Raw genomic sequence first — 18,498 nt, forward strand, 5'->3', positions numbered from 1 at the left:
TGATATATTCATCTTACCCTATCCACACAAGTGTCTGGCACTGTAGAAAAGAGAATAATTTTCCGATCAATAATGTTTTAAACTACAAAAATGATTTATTAATAAATTATGGGATAATAATTTTGTTAATTTTTTTAAATTATATATATTTATAGCGTATATTTCAATTTTAGGAATAATTTTGCATCAAAAATGTGTTTTTGTCCTCTCATCTTGGAAAATATAGGTTTTTGCCTCTTTTTACCACATTGCTTGGCAAAAACCTGTTTTTGTCAGGAGGTTTTTTACCATGGTTTTTTCCACCTGCGGCAAAATCTTGCCTACCCTGGCTGTTACAGTATAGATAGCAAATAAAGGTTTCTTTTAAAGGTAAAAACCCTTGAATGTAAACCTAAAAAGGTTTGTTTTTCGGTTTACGTGTATATCTTATAACCTTAAAACAAGATCTGTGACAATCTGCTTATTCTTTGCACATTACCCTCATCCAGAACCTTGGAAAACAACCTTCTATATAAAAAGCTTAAATCAAAGTTGACTTTCAAGCATGAAAAAAATCCTTTAATCAGGGATGTGATTCTTCCGCGAATTAGCAGATTTCCGCTTTTTTTCAAGTTTTACCATTTTTTCCGCTAATTTCCGCTGAAATTTTTTTTTTTTTTTGCACAAGTTAAAATATTTTATGAGGAATTAAATTTTTCGCATAGCGAAAGTATTGAAGTCCTCATTCCTCCCTCAAACATTGATTTTCGTATTTACCTGATTTAAAAGTTGAACGTTGCGATTCTTAATCAGGCGATTTAAATGTCGTACATTGCAATTCTTATTTACGAGATTTAAAAATCCAATATCGCGATTTGTTATTACCCGCTTTTAAAATCCTATGTAGCGATTCGTATTCACGCGAGATTTTGTTTCTTTCGTTTTTGCGGTTGTAATATCAAACATCGATTTTCCTATTTATACGTGCTTTAAAAATTAGACTGTGGGACTCGTATTCGCATTATTTAAGAATTACGCATCGTGATTCGTATTTACATGATCTAAAAATTACTCATCATGATTTGTATTTTCGCATTTTTTAAATTCGATGTAGAGTTTCATATTCACATGATTTAATAGCCTGATTTCGGGATTCATATTCTCTTAATTTAAAATCATGCATGTGATTCATATTTATATATTCATGCAATTTTAAAATTAATCATCGGGATTTATAATCACATGGTTTACAAGTTTAAAAATTGCACTTTTTTGTCAAATTTCTGTATATACACTGAGTGGCCAAATTATTATGACCACCTCAGAGTTTTATGCAAATGAGTTATTGCGTCACAGCGTTGCCGCTAGAGGGCAAGATAACCATAACACGGGAATGCTGGACAAGTGAGTCATCAGTTATACTGTGTTGCTTGCTCAGATATGGGAAAGAAAAGTGATTTAACTGAATTTCAACGTGGAATGATTGTGGGTGCGAGATGTGTCGGAACGAGCATCAGCAAAACGGCTGCACTTGTGAAGTGTTCTAGAGCAGCAGTTGTTAATGTGTACAAAGAATGGACAATCAAGCAAAAAACCGGATCTCAACGTCAGACTTGTGGTCGTCACAGGGTACTGAATGCTCGATCAGAGAGAAGGCTGGCCAGGGTTGTGCAGCGCAACAGGAGAGCAACAGTGCGACAAATTGCAAGTGATCTTAATCAAGGAGCAACTGTGAACGTCTCTGAACGTACTGTTCGACGCACATTGCGCCGTATAGGGTATGGAAGCAGACGACTGAAGGGGTGGTCATAATAATTTGGCCACTCAGTGTATATATTCATTTATTCTTGAATTTCCTCTTTTTTACTTTCCAACTACTCTCATCCCTGTTTAATAAAGCTAGTCTCAAGGTGAAAATAATGGACAATGCAATTGGATGGTATCGCTAGCGTGACGTCAGCTAAAACATCATTATGGACGCCCATTTTACCTAAGTGACAACACTTTTAAAAAAAGCTTCAAAAATAATTTTTAATTCTTTTAGAATGAAAGGTTTGAAACTGACATATTTTTGCTTTATTGGAAAAAGGTTTTTATTTTCGTGACAATGAACAGGAAATTCCGACACGACGTGCTTTCTTGCAGGAGACCCGTCAATCTCCGACCTTTGCTGAAACAAAAGAGAGCAATTTTCGTAAAAGATTTTCATGAACGGTTTGGTTTTGTAATAAAAAAATTAGAATTCAATATTTTAAAATTAGCTCAAAATAACAGTTTCTTGAACCCTTTCTTGACTTTTTTTTTCTTTCTTGTAGCCCCAACATTTAGTGGAAGAAAAAAGATATAAAGCTCTAGGACGTATTTATGGGTAAGTTTAATTTTTGCTTTATTGTTAAAATGGAACTAATCATGTCCTGGGCAAGAAAAAATATCAAATATGTTAAGAATATAGTCATATCCGTTGGTAGCCACCCTATTTAAAACAGAGTAGCATTTTTTAAAGGTGCTTATTTTTTTATGTAGGTTCTTTAAAAGCTCTTGCTATGCACCCTGTCGTAGTGATTTGAAATGTTGCATTTCATTCTGAAATTGAATCTTAAAGATATTCTCTCCCATGTAAAGTCTCTCCCCACAATGAAACCTATTGAAAACTTACCTTCAGAAAAGATTATCCAGGTGTTCTAATGAGGTGAGCGAAAACTTGATACTGAGATAATATTGGTTATATCCATAGCCATGGTACAAAGCGTTTTTTTAAAAAGTGCTTATTTTCGTTTTCTAAAAGCCCTTAGGGGTGCTTATTTCATGAGGTGTTTTTATAAAGTGCTTAATTTTCCCTTTTCCAAATTAAGATTTTTCATTTACCGTGTTGATTTTCGCTACGAATTATGCAGAAAGACACTGTTCACATTGTTCCATTCAATGTTTTCACAATTAATTCAACCCCAATCTATTTCGGCACATCGTCAGTCTGTAGCGTATGAAAATGCCATTTGACGCTTTCTGACGTACGCCATTTACATGATTCAAAAATTTTGACAATTGTCAAAAACAATGCCGAATTTTTTTTTTTTTTAACATGACGTTTAAAACCAGTTAAAACCGTCAATTGTCAAAAACTTTCCAACCATGCCTAATTATGATATTTATTTGAAGTGCTTAAAAATATTATTTAAGTGCTTAAAAAGTACTTCTTTTTTGTTTAATAATTTGGCTACGCACCTTGTTCTAACAGAATGCATACCGTTGGTGCGTAGCGTATAAAAGCACCGATCATTGTACTCGTTTGATGAAATACTTGCGGTTCCACATGTACGTCTACTGAGCTGGGTTTGATGAAATTCTTGCTCTCTCATGTGCAACTCTGCTGCATTTTGCAAGATATTCTCAATTTCAGGCTTCATTCCCTCTGAAATCGTACCAAGAAAATCTCTCAATCTTTTTAGGGTGGCTGATATAACCGAGAAAAGAGTTCTTTGTCATTCTTTCATGATTATGTAAAAATCTTTGAAAATTATTTTGCATTTTGTTAATGTATTTAGTGCTTAAAAATATTTTTTGAGTGCTTAAAAGGTGATTATTTTAGATTTTTGTTTTTTAAAAAGTGCTTAATTTTCCCATTTCCAAATTGAGATTTTTCCTTTACCATGTCGATTTTCTCTACGAATTGTGCAGAAAGACGCTGGTCGCATTGTTCTATTCAACATTTTCACAATTTATTCAATCCCAATCTCTTTCGGCGTATCGTCAGTCCGTATCATATGAAAACGCCATTCGATTTACATGATTCAAAAATTTTGACAATTGTCAAAAACAATGCCGAAAGTTTTTTTTTATTTTTGACATGACGGATAAATCCGTCAATCGTCAAAAACTTTCCAATCCTACCTAATTGTGTTTTTTTAAGTGCTTAAATATATTATTTGAGTGCTTGAAAAATGCTTAAAAGGTGCTTATTTTTTGTTGAATAATTTGGCTGTGCACCCTGTGAGAGAATTCTTTATGACCCACTCTTAAAGTTTTTTGAATACTTTTGCAGTGAATATAATTTTAAACCCAATGAGGAATCTTTTGGTGGGGGTCAATTAATAAAATTTTATTTTGCAGGCATTATGAAGGTAATCGTCCTGCACTGTCAGTGGCTGATCCAGAAATTTTGCGTGACGTATTCGTTAAAGATTTTCCTCAGTTCTCTAATCGAAGAGTGAGTATATTTTAACTCTTAAATATTGCTTATCTAATAAGATTTTATTTTAATGAAAAGCTTTAATAAATGCGCAATTTAAGAAAGGGGAAGCTGGCAAACCAGATATGACTTCAAGCTTTACCGAGTCTATGAGCAGCCTTGAATTTCTCAAATAATCCGCAGTAATGGGCTGAGATGTCTGGGCCATCTATGGAGAAGCTCTGACCTTCATCACCTTCACGAATCCCAAGGGGTCACGCCCCAGAGGCAGACCCCTCACTAGATGTCACAACGACATCAAAAAATGATTGGAAAACCCTGAAGATTTAAAATTGGAAGGGGGTTGTCGTGGGTGAGAGGTGCTGGCGTTTGTCAGCTGTTGAGTCAGCCAACGCCTGCGAGTGGCTGTTGCGCTGACAAAGAAGAACAGTAGTGTTAATGACGATTGTCACTTTTTTTGTCGAAAATTTTTACGAGTATTCGGAAATAAACTCGATGACACGGTTGTTTCTTAAAAATTTTGATTACATTTTAGAAGTTAACCTTATAATCTTCATCGTGTTTTGAGAAATGCCTTACATGACTAATACCAACAGTGTTTTTAATTGTTTTAAATTGTTTAAAAAGTTTTAAGAATGCTACAAAATTTCTTAATTCAGCCCTATACTGTTAGACTGACAGACCAAAAACGTCATATCATGGGTATTAAAAAGCTTACAGTGCTAGAAAAGTATACTCTCGATATATCAAAAACCTTGATGTGTCAAAAAATTACTTAGCCTCACATATCCACCCAATATCAATTTGAATTCCTATGTCAAAGAGTTTCTTGTAGAGTCTCCAAGAACATAAAATCGATGACTCGGCAGCTATTTTTCAAATGGAAAAATGGTAGTTTTTTTTTAATTAACTATAAGTTTATTGTATCTGAATTCTTTTATATTTAATGCATAATTATTTTTGTGTTGCCTTTAAAAATAATATTATAATTGTAGCATTTTGACTTAGTGTCAACAATCATACAAATATCTTTATTAGTACATACTTATACTAATGATCCATGACTCTATGTTTTAGAATACTATTTAAGAATTTTTTTTTAGCATATATCATTCCGAATTCGGTATCTCGAAATATTTTTAGCCTTTCTTCAACTTTGATACATCTAGAGTATACTGTATAAAGCTGAGCAAAAAAGTCTCCAAATATGAAACACCACTGTTATTGCTGAATATGCAAATTTATTTTCTACTTTCAAATGTAGATCTTAATTGCTTGGCATGACAATTTTATTTTTATTCTGCATATTTTATTTTATCACCGTCTTAGAAAAGCCAAACCAAATTTTTGGGTTTAAGTCTACCTACTAATGTTCAACTATTGTAATTTTGAATTTTGTAATATTGAATCCAATCTAGAAGACAAGGGAACTCCTGGATCAAGTATTGATAGAAATTTGCCTTCATGGAGGACTTTTTAATGGGACTCACTCGCTTTTGTTTTACATGGAGAGGAAAACCTCCCATGGTTAGTCTGACAGCAAGGAAACTCTCACCCATAATCCGTCTATCAAGGAGGAACTATGGTAGGTGTGAGATGAGTGTGGAATTCAAATCATCCAGTCATCATTGTGGGATTCAAACTCAGTTCACCTCATTAGAAGGCGAACGCTCTGTCCCCTGAGCCTTCACGGCTCTTATTCTCTTTATTTTATATCCGTCAGGGTTTACGACTACCGATGTTCACCTCCGCAGCCTTGTACTTTTGAACCAATCCAGAGGACCAGGAAAGTCCTGGATCAGTACCACCAGAGGTATAATTTGTTATTGGAAAGCGGAGGACTCTGCAACTCGACAGATTTAACATGCACCAGACACCATTTACTACACGGGGAGTCTTCGGCAGGCCTGGGATCGAACCCACGAACTCTTGCACGTGGGCCCAGTGCCCTATTATTCTACTTATTATTTAGATCACGGCAAAATTGATCTAACCATTGAAGAACAAGTTGGAATAAAGTCTATACTAATTCTGTCATTGTCAGGCATGCTGGTTTGCTCCACTAAAAGAAGCAAATCCGAGTTGTGTAAACACAGATTTTGGTAGTTTGCACGCCAAAGGGAACTATTTAACAGAACGAGGTGAAATTTTAGCTTTTAAAGAAGTGAGTGGTTCTTAGGTTGGAAAATTGCAGTGACCTCAAATTTTGCAATCCTGGATGTTATGGCAGAAAAACAGTGTGTTAGAAGGCAAAAAAAATAATAAATGATTCATGACGGCAAGAAAGACAACAAATCTGGAGGTTATCGCTCAGATTGAAAATGAAATGCTGCACAGTAATATTCTGACTTACGAACATTCAATAAAATTCATATTTAGCAAATATTACACAAAAATGCTCTTTTGCTAAGAAACATCTTCAGTACGCATTGCAGTGATGGGGTCTCTTCTGATGAAAAGACATTTCATTTGAATTCATGTTACGACTAACAAACATTTATTTTCCAAACGTCACTTATATTTCTGCAAACTAAAATGAATCGTATCATAAAATATTGGGAATAGGACTGGGGGATATAAGAAATTTTATATCGTGATGTATTGCGATATAGTATTTTCGAAATTCATTTGCTTGTAAGGCACAGAAAGTCAGATTTCTATCAAAACTTCATACTCAGATTGATTTAAATCGATTTATGAATTTGAAGTTATATGTTTTGCTTAAAAAAGATATTAATGTTATATTTTCTAAAAATGATCGCGAAAATAACGAAAGATTTCTTAATTTAAAAATAAATAATAAAAAAATTAATAAAATTGAAATTTATCAATATATTTACCTAACACTATAGAAAGAAAATTTAAAAAATAAGTTCATTAAAAATTATTTGTATGCTTAAAACAAAGTGCTAAATAAATTTTTAAAAAAAATACTTTAAAACAACACTATTTTTAATCATTATTATTTCACATAAATAATAAAGTTAAATTGAATAATTACCGAATTCTGAACGAAAAAACAAAGTAAGGTTTAATTTCTTAAAAATAAAAACAAAATTATGATATTCGATAATATATTTAACGGACAATATTGAAAGAAAATTAAAAAACACGATTATACTCTTTAATAAAACGAAGTGCTAAATGATTTTAAGAAGAAGTTGCAAACTTTACTAATTTTTTTGAATAAACAAAGTTGATTGACTTATGTCCAAATCCAAAAGAAGAAAAATAAGTTTTCTTAAAATTTTATTTATAAAAATAAAAACAACTAAGGATTTATAAATTTAAAATCAGTAATAAAAACCCATTAAATTATTAGAAGTTTTATCCAAAAAGTTTTTAATAAATTAAAATAAAGTAAGAAATAGCCTAACAAATTTAATTACTCTGTCATTTAATTCTTTATGGGCACCTTAAATTAGATTTCTAATTGTAATAAATTCAATAATGTAAAAAATTACTTAAACACATAATATCAAAATTAATTTTCATATTTGAAAGTAATATAAAAAGTTTTGTTTTAAAAAAAATATTTACTAATTAATTAAGAAACACTTCTTTATATATTCTTTTCAATAATAGATTATGTTCAGAACAAGGTAATGGCAGCGATCACAAAGTCAGTCCCACTGCCCACTGAAAATAATCTGCAAGAAACGATATCAAGTCATGACAAAGGAAAAGAAAAAAACTATGAGGCGCGAAAACGAACATGCGAGATCACAATATATATTCTCAAAACTATGGTTCTGATTCTACCACTCATCAATCAAGGCCATTTCAACATAACGAAACGAACACTTCTACAGCGCTAGTCGGTATCAGTTGCAAGAAGATCTTTGCGCGTCTTATATCGATATATTGTTTTGCGGTCATCGTCTTTAGTCTATGGCTTAAATCAGATTTCTGGTGCATCGCCTGTAACGAAAGTTGTGTATCAGCTTGCTGATTTATGCGTTAAATCGATATGTCGCGATACATTGATTTATAGCCCAGTCCTAATTGGGAGATAATTTATTGCACCTTTTGACAGGACACTTCAACTGAATGAGTGGCTGTCTTTGGGGAATATTAGTAAGAGACAGGTTGCAACCCCAGCAACTCTATCTGAATCCATGAATGCTAGATCGAAAACAGACCTTGAGTGATAATTGTACCCATTTTATACTTTTTTTTTACAACTTTACGTAATTATGGCACATAGAGTTGTAGTGTGTCTACAATTACAAAAATACAATTCCAATTCACTAGTATATGAGACATGTTAACTCGATTCTATGCCGGGGTACCTTCTCATAGATGAAGGCCGACATTGTCTACTCTCCCCACATGGGTGACCTTCGGATGTGCTGTGAACACGTCTATTTTGACAGAAACTCCCATATCAATTTGAACACGCCTACTTTGATGGACGGTTTCCCTTAAACAGTTGATTTGCTACTTGTGCCGGCAATACTTTTCCACCTCCTCGCGCTGCCGCTACTCGATCTCACGCGACTATGGCCTGTATACACTCGACCGATAATGGCGACACGGGAGCGACCGTGAACTTAATACAGCTCTCACGATCAGCATTTCAAAGTTCAGTGATCTTTATACAGCTCTCCTGGCTTCTCACAAAACAGTAATGAATTAGCTAGTGGTATCCGTTCATCAAATTCTATCCCAGATATAATTCTGGTGGGAAAGTACTGTAGTGCATACAAAAATACAATTCACTAGTATATGAGACATGTTAACTGGCTTCTATGTCGGGGTACCTTTTCATACATTGTTGATAACTACTCACCCCCCACAAAGTAATGTATTTTGATGTTTTTGCAGACATTTCTGTCGGGTGAGGAAGTGATGGACAAGATGGTATCAAACCTGGAAGGGGAAGAGTGGAAGAGAGTTCGAACAATCCTTACACCAACCTTTACAACTGGAAAACTGAAGAGGGTAAGCTCAACATAATATCTATCTGAACATTTTATTATAAGTTCATATAATTTTTAAAGGGTGTAACCGAAAATATAAAATTCTGACCCCAAGATCTTTCCCATACACACCCTACGTAAAATGTTTTCGCTTCTAAACAAGCCATAGTTTGTATAGCCCCCATTACAATCGAGTGCTAAATAGTTACACTGCTATACCTATCTACAGAAATGAAAGTTATCAGTTGCAAAATGTACGTATGTTTTTAATAAAGATAATAGTATTTTCATTTTTAAATATCTATTCATTGTACTAAATAGTTTTATTATAAATCATTTCTTTCTGCTTTATTAAGTCTTAATATTCTCTCTGTGCTACGGTATGATGCAGTTTACAAACTAATTATAATTTAAGAATTAGTGTGTTTCCTTAACTAACTGTTTGCACTTTAAATTGTATCTTTAAGTGATTCTCATGTGTATCATATCTTGTTATTATAAATGTTAGTGTAGTGAGACATTTCGGTGTAAAGTAGTTGCCACCATTTTTGATGCTACTCTACAATCTACCTACTATGATGACTACACCAATCATCAAGAATAATTCCTGGTGAAGTTAAACACTAGCAATGTTCTTATACACGTCTATTCAGTAACACTAAAACTTGTAATTATAGTAAGAGTTATGATACGAGATCGTTTATTCTGGATGCATGTATACAATAAAATTGGTTTATAAAACCTCACAGCACAAAGAAAATTTTAATATGAATTCAAACTAGGCTTGACGAAAGCGGATAAAAGATTATAAAATTATTTAATGCAATTGAAAGATTTTTTTTATAAATCTTCTTATGAGAACATAAATATATTTATTATGGACATCCCCCTTTAAAGTGTTGCTCAGTTTGGTATTAACATGTGATCATTCACTTTGAGAATTTTTCATCACCAAGATTGACCTCAGTTTATATGCTTTCAGCTAGGGGGGGGAGTGATAAATATATTTATTTTTGCATATTTGGTTGCTATTTTGTTCTTTTTTTTACTTTTTAGAATTTTTTTTTTTTTAATGCATTTTGAATGATATTTTTTTCCATCGATCTAGGGTATGTCGAGGTTTTTTTAAGCAGTACCTATTTTGTGAAAATTTAGATATAATTTGTGAAAAGTACTGTAAAATAAGAAAATATTTTCAAGAATAGCTACTTCAAATAAAAATCATTTATGCCTCGTAAATTTCTGTATATTTTTCCCTATTTAAAAAAGATAATTTTGCTATTGTAAAATTGTGGGCTTAAAATTGTATTGAAATATATTTAAATATCCATAAAATTGATTGTTCATAATTAAATTTCAACTTGAATTTTACAAAAACATACATTTAACAACACTAAAAGTTATCTTCATTTTGAGAACACTTTCGACTGGGTCCATACAGAAAACAAAAAGTTTCACACATAAAAAAATTTTTCATAAAAAAAATAATTAAGTCTATCTTTCAATTTTAAGAATATTCAATACCATTGGTTAATACAAGCTAGTTCTAATATTCTTGATGACTGTAATTAAAAATTCCTATGTAACACTTTATTTTAATCACAATCTTTTTACTAAATTTATAAATATAGATTTTTGCATTTTTTTTAATAAATCGTAAATCTTTTTCTGATGTGAAACATGTTTTCAAAATTTTTTAATGTTTCATTTTTGAGGACTCTTTAAAAGCTTTTTGCATTTTTAGGAACTTTTTATAAGAATTTTTAAATAATCACATTCTTAACCTTACTTTTATTACTTGTGATTGAGACTGTTTTTAAATGTTTTAAGAACGAATCATTTTGTTCAATTGTAGTGCTTAAATGGGATGCGTCTCCTTATTATAAGTTAATCAAAACAATTTTAGTAAAAATAATAATTTTGCACTTTAATACTTATTATTTAAAAGAATGCTCCGATAGTATGCAACCCTTAATGTAGCAAAAGGTTCAAAAATATGAAAATTGCACGCATAGAGAAAGTTGAGTGTTGATACGAAATAATTTAATTTGTTGAGTTTTTAAATGAGTCATTGAATTCATTATTTTCAGTCAAATTCGAGTGATTACTTTGTTTTATGTCATGAATTTGTCGATAAATAGCTGTGGTCCAAGATTATAATAATTGAAGCTCATACACTTAATATGTTTTGATATTATGTCCCATTATAACTCTTTTTCTAGGTTTGCTGATATTTTTAAAAGGGGTTCTGTGAATTTGGCCGACCTTTGATAGTTCACTCATTATAATGATCATTTTGTTGTAATCATGAGCAACCCTTATCCGTAATTAAGAGGATATGCCTGTAGATTTTGTTTCCCTCTCAAGATTTTTCCTGTGCTGCAGTTTTTATGAGTGGTCTTGTCAAACCTAAGTAATATAGGAGACATGATTCATTGTAAAGTTTGAAAAGAAAAAGAAAAGCAACTTTTCGAAATGGCCGTAATTATGATTTATGTGTATCTAAATGGGAGTCAAGTTTGTTAAAATAGACTTTTTTTCAATAATTTTAAGAAATATACATTCAGAGATGATTTTGCTCCCGAAAATCCGGATTTCCAGATTTTTGCTAATTGTGATCCGGAAATTTTTGGAAATCCAAGGTCCAGAAGTTTCAGGAAATCACATTTATGTATTTAAATTCTTGTATATTTATTTAAAAATATTAGAACTAGAATTTATACTTGATATCTCTTTCATTCGTTAATATTTTTTTCTGGTAGAATAATAAATGTGATTGGACGTAAAAGTAAACTTAAACATAATTGTTCATTTAAATTATGTTGCATATAATTTATTTAGAATTTCATGTTTTTAAAATATCCATGATTTAAATTTATAAAGGCACTAGTTTTTTAAATGCATCATTAATGATTTTACGCAAGAAAATTTCAGTATTTTTGAGTTGGCCTGACAATCACCCCTGTTGAATAGCATTCATTCTTTTAAAGTATTCAAAGAAACTGCATTTGAATTGAAGGAAGATTAAATTAGCATTTGCCCTAGTATTCCAAAAACATATTTTTCTCATCCTATATTTTTAAATGCACTTTAATGTAATGTATTCTATTTATTTTTCATTCTTTTAATATATATATATTGTTTCTTAGATGATAGGCATTTTTAAGGAATGTTCAATGACATTGGTTCAAAATTTTAAGCTGTCTGCGGAGAAAAAAGAGCCCGTCAATATGAAGAAGTAAGTCCTATTACTACTGAATTTAATTTTGTGTAAAATTGACACAGAGCAGATTTCTTAAAAAAAGTTTCTAAACTTTCTTTTACTAAGTGAAGGGGAAAAAACAATGAGGCTCTAATCTAAGTTCTTAAAAGAATTTTTATTAAATTTGTGAGGTGTCGAACCTTCTTAAGTTAATCTCGAGTGAATACATCTTTTGATAAGAGATAATATGAACTTTTCTACATACGCACAAATCTGAATTAAAATTGTTCTTTACAAAACTAATTAAGTCACGAAATGAGAAGACACTGAATAAACATTTTCGTAGATTCATTGAACTACTGGAAAAACCAACAGAGAAATCCATTTGAAAAATATTTATTTACTTCATTCAGTAGAGGTGGAAAAAAAATTTGAATTGTAATCATTTTAAAGTATCCCAAACTTGGGTAAAATCAGTTGAAGACAGGAAAGCATTAAGAAACCGCTATAAGGTGAGAGAAATCTTTCATGACAAATTCTATTGCACCTACATAATTTAAAGTATAAAAAGCGTTCAGGTAAACATTGAATTTCAAATTTGTAAAACTAACTCAAAATTAGGTCGACGACTGTTATAAATAAAAATTCTGAAATTAAGCCCTCAGGGTGTAGAGCGCTCGCCTTACAATGAGGTAACCCGGGCTGGAATCCCAGCAATGGCTAATCACTACGAATTTCGCATCCGGCTCTCACCGACCGAAAAATGTCCTTAGTAATAGACAGATCATGGGTTTTTACCGCCTGGCTAACCTTGGGAGATTTTCGTAGACAAATTTCTCCCAATACTTGATTCAGGATTATCCTTGTCTTCTGAATTGAATTTAAATTCACAAAGCATCCGGCTCTCACCGACCGAAAAATGTCCTTAGTAATAGACAGATCATGGGTTTTTACTGCCTGGCTAACCTTGGGAGATTTTCGTAGACAAATTTCTCCCAATACTTGATTCAGGATTATCCTTGTCTTCTGAATTGAATTTAAATTCACAAAGCTAAGAAGTTGAACATAGGTTGGTGTAATTTCAAAATCAGGTCAGTTGTTTAAGGAAGGTTATAAAAAAAAATTCTAAAACTATCAAAAAGAAAAAAAAAATTATTTCAAGATCCCCATTGGCAGAATTGCCGTGTCGCAGAGTTTTTGCAGAAAATTTTTTTATTAGGGGTGGGGAAAATTTCGATTCTCCTTTCTGCGTGATTTTTCGAAAAAGGCTTCTTTTTATTTTCTGCAGAATTTTTTTCAAAGATTTCTGTCTTGTGGCGCATCAGGGAGGAACGAAATAATCGTGATTTTTCTATTCTCATTTAGGACTTTAAAAGAGAAGTCCGTAGTGACTGGCTTCAGCTAGAATTTAAAATGAATAATATAAAATAAAAAATTCAGATATCGCCAAAGTTTAAAAGACAGTTCGTTCTAAAAATTATGTTCTTTCGTTCTTTTTCTTTTAAGAACACCATGTTTTACACAAACTTATTTGAGTATCTCTTTTTTAAAGAGTCTTATTCGCGTGATTTCGTTACCTATCTTTATTTTGGCTTTACTGCACGAATTTTAGGATTTTTAATGTATGTACGAATTTTAATTTACTATCGCTTAATTTACTTACGGATTTTAATATGTGTAATGATTTACAAATTTCAAAAGAGGAAATAATGGGTGCATTTTTTCGGCTACAAAATGCGAGAAAGCGTCGATAATATTAGAACTTAAAAAATATTATTTTTATTCTATACTGTAAACACAATGTTACTTTAAATTAGTAATTGTTATAATTAAAAGTATCTTAAAGAAAAATATTAATGCTTGTGTCGCAGAAAGTCTGAATATATTCCTGCCATAGTTTGTATAAATTTTGGTGTATTTTTAAAACATTTATTTCTGCATTCAATACTAATGCAGGTGTTTTATAGATTGTATGGAACGATGGCCATGGATGTTATTGCAAGTGCTGCCTTTTCAACAAAAATTGAGTCACACAGCAATCCAGAGAACAAATTCGTTCAAATGGCAAAGAAAGCTTTTGGAACAGACGTTTCATGGAGATTCGCTCTATTTAGTAAGCCATCTCATTTTCCCCTGCTCAGGATAACAACCCCTTAATATTACTTCATGCGAACTTTTTTAGAGAATTGAAAGATTTTTCAAGATATAATTCTAAATTTTAAAAATACGATTCTTCTAAAATTCAATTTCTCAGGATTTGTTCAAAGTTTTTTGTTTTGTCATATAAAATTAAATTAGTTTAAATGATGCAAAAAAAATTTTTAACCTTGCAATGTTTTTGACTATTATTAAATAAAATAACAAATAATAGTTAAAAATAATTTTTTGCATGAAATTATTTTTGGATTAACAAATTTTATATTTCTATGCAACGTTTTTCTATTCGCTTAAAAACTTCTCGGGATGTGGCGAAATACACAAAAACTATGGTTAGCATTTAGATAAAAAAAATTATAATAGTAAGTAAGGGATTCGGACTTTTCAATCGCCCTGTTGACCGAAACTTTTGAGGCCCATTTTTTTTCCAGCTCCTCCCCCTTATGAAGGTGTGAAATCCAAGTCTGTCAGAGAAAGTACATTCTTATGCCTAACTTCGTATTGTTGCGCGAAAGTAACTCGATCACAACTGCCTTTTAATCGTACATTAATGGGCCACCCATTGCAGCAGGAACAGACTTAAAAAATACATTATTGCTGTTAGTAACAAGATGATACTAATAATGGATAAACCACTTTCAACAATGAATGAATTATTTGGTTTCCTCAAGGAATGGAGGTCACGCTTATTAAACTGCTCTCCTTACCAATTATTTTGAAGGAAAAAATCCAACATATTTTTTTATTTTATTAATAAATACAAGAAGCGAAAACAAAACATAATACACAGGTTCTATATGGAAATTATATATATTTTTTTTTTTATGTGTAAGAAAGATTTAATTTATCATCCCTAGTGATCTGGGGCAAATGAAAAAAGTTAAATATAAGTTTTTGTATGCACTACTTCTGGAAAATAATTTTTCACTTCCTCTTTATGTTGACAAAATTGAGTAAATCGAAGGAAGTCGTTCAGCCTCAATGTTGGGTATAAAACCCTACTTACCACCAAAAAATTAGCTTAATAAATTTTCTTAAATCAAATTCATTTCTATAAATTACCATTTCTAGAAATAACTGGGCTGCTTAAAGGGTCAAAATGATGACTGATGTAGTTGGACTGTTTAACCCTGGCTTTATTGTTACTATAAGATTCTATGCAAAATCTTAATTATCAACTGATTCTATACACCTTTATTGTTTTTACAAGACTCTTTGCATTTGTTTGCCCTCCTGCATCATTGTAATGCAATACGTTAAAAATAAATGCAAATTGAAAGTACAGTAGAGAACCGACTATCCGGAACGATCGGGACCATCGCAATTCCGGTTAACTGATTTTTCCGGTTTTCTGAATCGCTGCAAAATGTAGTTTTTTTAATGTTTATAAAACGAAACTAAAGAATTATTCTGAAATAGTTTTAGAAATAATAAAAAATGATAAATAATAATACACTTAAGTTTAAATAAGGAAAGAAATTATGAAATAAAAATTATATACAGGCTTATATAATGTTATGTTAATTGTTATTAATGTTATTATTAACATTAATAACATATATAGGCTATTTGTGCTTATGTGAGATTCGTCTACAAACGACTTTTGATCCGTCCTCTAAATCAGTTCTTTCGTCAACTGGATACGCCGTACGCTCTAAATAACAAAATGGGCTCAAAATCTTGCAGGAAAAAAAAAAATTTTTATTGGAAGAAAATTAATTTCCGGTTCGGAATTTCATTCTGGTTATTTGGTTTTACGGTTTTCTGATTTCCGGATAAGAGGTTCTGCACTGTAGATATAAAAAATCTCCTGAATCCATTAAATGTATATTTAAATATAAAAGTATTGCATATAAACTTGTGCAAATCCCGTAATTATTAAAAAGACTAAAGTGCGTCTAATCATTGGGTCTAATGATTATAATATATTAGTATAATGCTTGATATAATAAGTATTCTATCTTCATATAGTCTCATTTATCCTATCGTCAAATTTATAATATATAGGGTCTCATTTAACCTATTGATACACGAAGGTGAAGACAATAAAGCTGTCACCTGATAATTAAGATTTGACGTAGAATGTTATAGTTCATTATTATTAATAAAATGTTAAACATGACCTACTATTTTATTTAATGTCACTAATAAACATTTTTCAGTTCTTTCACCATCCATTATGAGATTTTTCAAAATTTCACCTTTTGTGCCATCAGTTGTGGACTTCTTTCAAAATGCTACTACTTCTATTATTCAGGAAAGAAAACGTTTAGGACAGGTGAGGCACCCTTCAATAGACATGGTGTTTTAAGAAAGTACTTAAGAGGTGCTTATTAAATGATTTGGTGATGATGGAGAGGGGAAAAAATGAATTCTTTTTTGACAGCCATGGGTGCCACTCTTCAGTCCTGAGGACTGAAATGAGTCTTGAGAAAAGAATGGTTCTCCATTCAATATTTATTTTCAATTCATTATTCACAATTAAGTTTTCATTTACAACTTTTTATTTAAAAGTATAATAATTATTCTATGTAAAAATAAATAATTATTATTTATGAAAACATTGTTTTTCATAATTATTGCGAAATGGGGAAGTAGTGATCTTGCACCACAATGAAAAAATGGGATTGATTGACTTTCAACATTTGCTTCTCTAAACAAAATGCAGATTTTGATAACATTCTCACGCTATCAAAACCCGTGAAATATTAAATCACGTCTTTCTCTAATATGTGCTTTCTCAGGGTGGCCACCCACCTGGAATTGTCAGGGAACTTTTTTTATGCTGAAAAAAATCTGGAAAAATCAGGGACATTTGGATAAAAACCTGGAAAAATTAGGGAATTTGAAAGAAAAGCTGGAAATTTTTTCTTCAATAATTTTCTTAATTTCACTAATTTAAATTAATTACTACCTAATTTTCTTAATTTAAATTATTTCATCCATTCTGCACACTTTTTTTAGACGAAAATGTATTGCCAAATAGTTGAAATATCATCAACTTAGCAATACTGAGCTTGCATCAAAGTTTGCTCCATTACAGCTTTGTTGAACTAGAATGCCACATAAAGTTCTCCTATGGTTGGTAAACTAGTATAGGAACCTTTGACCGCTACGGAGACTATGGGAATGTTTGTCAACAAATTGTTACAATTGTTACATTAATGCTAATTTTTTTTCTATTTCATTTTAACCTTTTATAACATATTTTTAAAAAATGTTTTTTCAACAACTAACTATATATTAATATTTAATTTTAATGTTCTGTTGGTAAATATTTGATTTTTGATTTAAAATTTGAATTGTATAGTAATCACAATATTGAAAGTTCTTAAATGTTACTTGCTTTCGAGAGATGATATTTCCAGAACTATTCCTCCTTTTACCCTAAAAAGCTGACAAACACTAAGGAATGTGAAACTTATTGTATGATAAAATATGTTTTAAACATTAAATATATTTTTTTAAATTAGTATGTGTTCAGTACAAAGAAGGAAAGCGAAACTTAGTGTTTTAGTTCCGCACTGTACAAGACTCTAGTTGTTAAAACAAAAACAATTAATTATACTAAACTTAAAAAACTATGTGTTTAGATTGGAATCCTTTAAATATTTTAATTTCAAATAAGAGAAAAAAGTATAAAATGTAAGGAATTATATCTTTTTTTTATATATATACAGTAAACAACAAAAAATTAGGCTATTTTACTTTTGTGACATTTATTTTTGTATACTGAATCTCTTAAAATTATAATGCTGATTCAAAAAAAAAAAAAACAGACTACAGAAATAAAACTATCCATTAATTAAGGTGAATATTTCAGAATGGATATTTAATAATAAAAATATATATTCTATTCTTATTAAAACTGCATGGAATATTTTAAAAACAAAGCAAAAGTTTATTTTTAGGAAATCAATCATCAAAAAGTAACAAAAACTTTATCGTACACTTTCAAAAATATCTCTGTCTATTAGTAAATATTCTAATTTTTCTAATTAGTAATATTTAGTAGAGTTTCCTTTCACATCTAGAATAGCTTTTATAAGTTT

At 30.9% G+C, this 18,498-nt stretch overlaps 2 protein-coding genes across 2 annotated transcripts in view; both read left to right on the plus strand.

Moving 5' to 3' along the window:
• The first annotated feature begins 1,419 nt into the window (after positions 1–1,419).
• On the plus strand, positions 1,420–1,791 carry LOC139426286 (uncharacterized). The gene has a single exon (XM_071184487.1). It carries the CDS (start codon positions 1,420–1,422, stop codon positions 1,789–1,791), a length of 372 nt encoding a protein of 123 aa, XP_071040588.1.
• Positions 1,792–2,294: 503 nt separating this feature from the next.
• LOC107436226 (cytochrome P450 3A8) overlaps positions 2,295–18,498 on the plus strand; it is a gene marked incomplete at its 5' end in the record, with an annotated part of 35,308 nt that continues 19,104 nt past the window's right edge. Inside the window, 6 exon segments of the mRNA XM_071184169.1 lie at positions 2,295–2,347; positions 4,087–4,183; positions 8,993–9,109; positions 12,237–12,325; positions 14,257–14,402; positions 16,609–16,724. Coding sequence (XP_071040270.1) covers positions 2,295–2,347; positions 4,087–4,183; positions 8,993–9,109; positions 12,237–12,325; positions 14,257–14,402; positions 16,609–16,724 — 618 coding nt within the window.

The sequence above is a fragment of the Parasteatoda tepidariorum genome, chromosome 8 (genome assembly GCF_043381705.1).
Source record: "Parasteatoda tepidariorum isolate YZ-2023 chromosome 8, CAS_Ptep_4.0, whole genome shotgun sequence".
NCBI classification, from domain to species: Eukaryota; Metazoa; Arthropoda; class Arachnida; order Araneae; family Theridiidae; genus Parasteatoda; species Parasteatoda tepidariorum.

Coding starts and splice junctions, on each gene's coding strand:
- LOC139426286 (XM_071184487.1), top strand. CDS start 1,420: ATGGGAAAGAAAAGTGATTTAACTGAATTTCAACGTGGAATGATTGTG.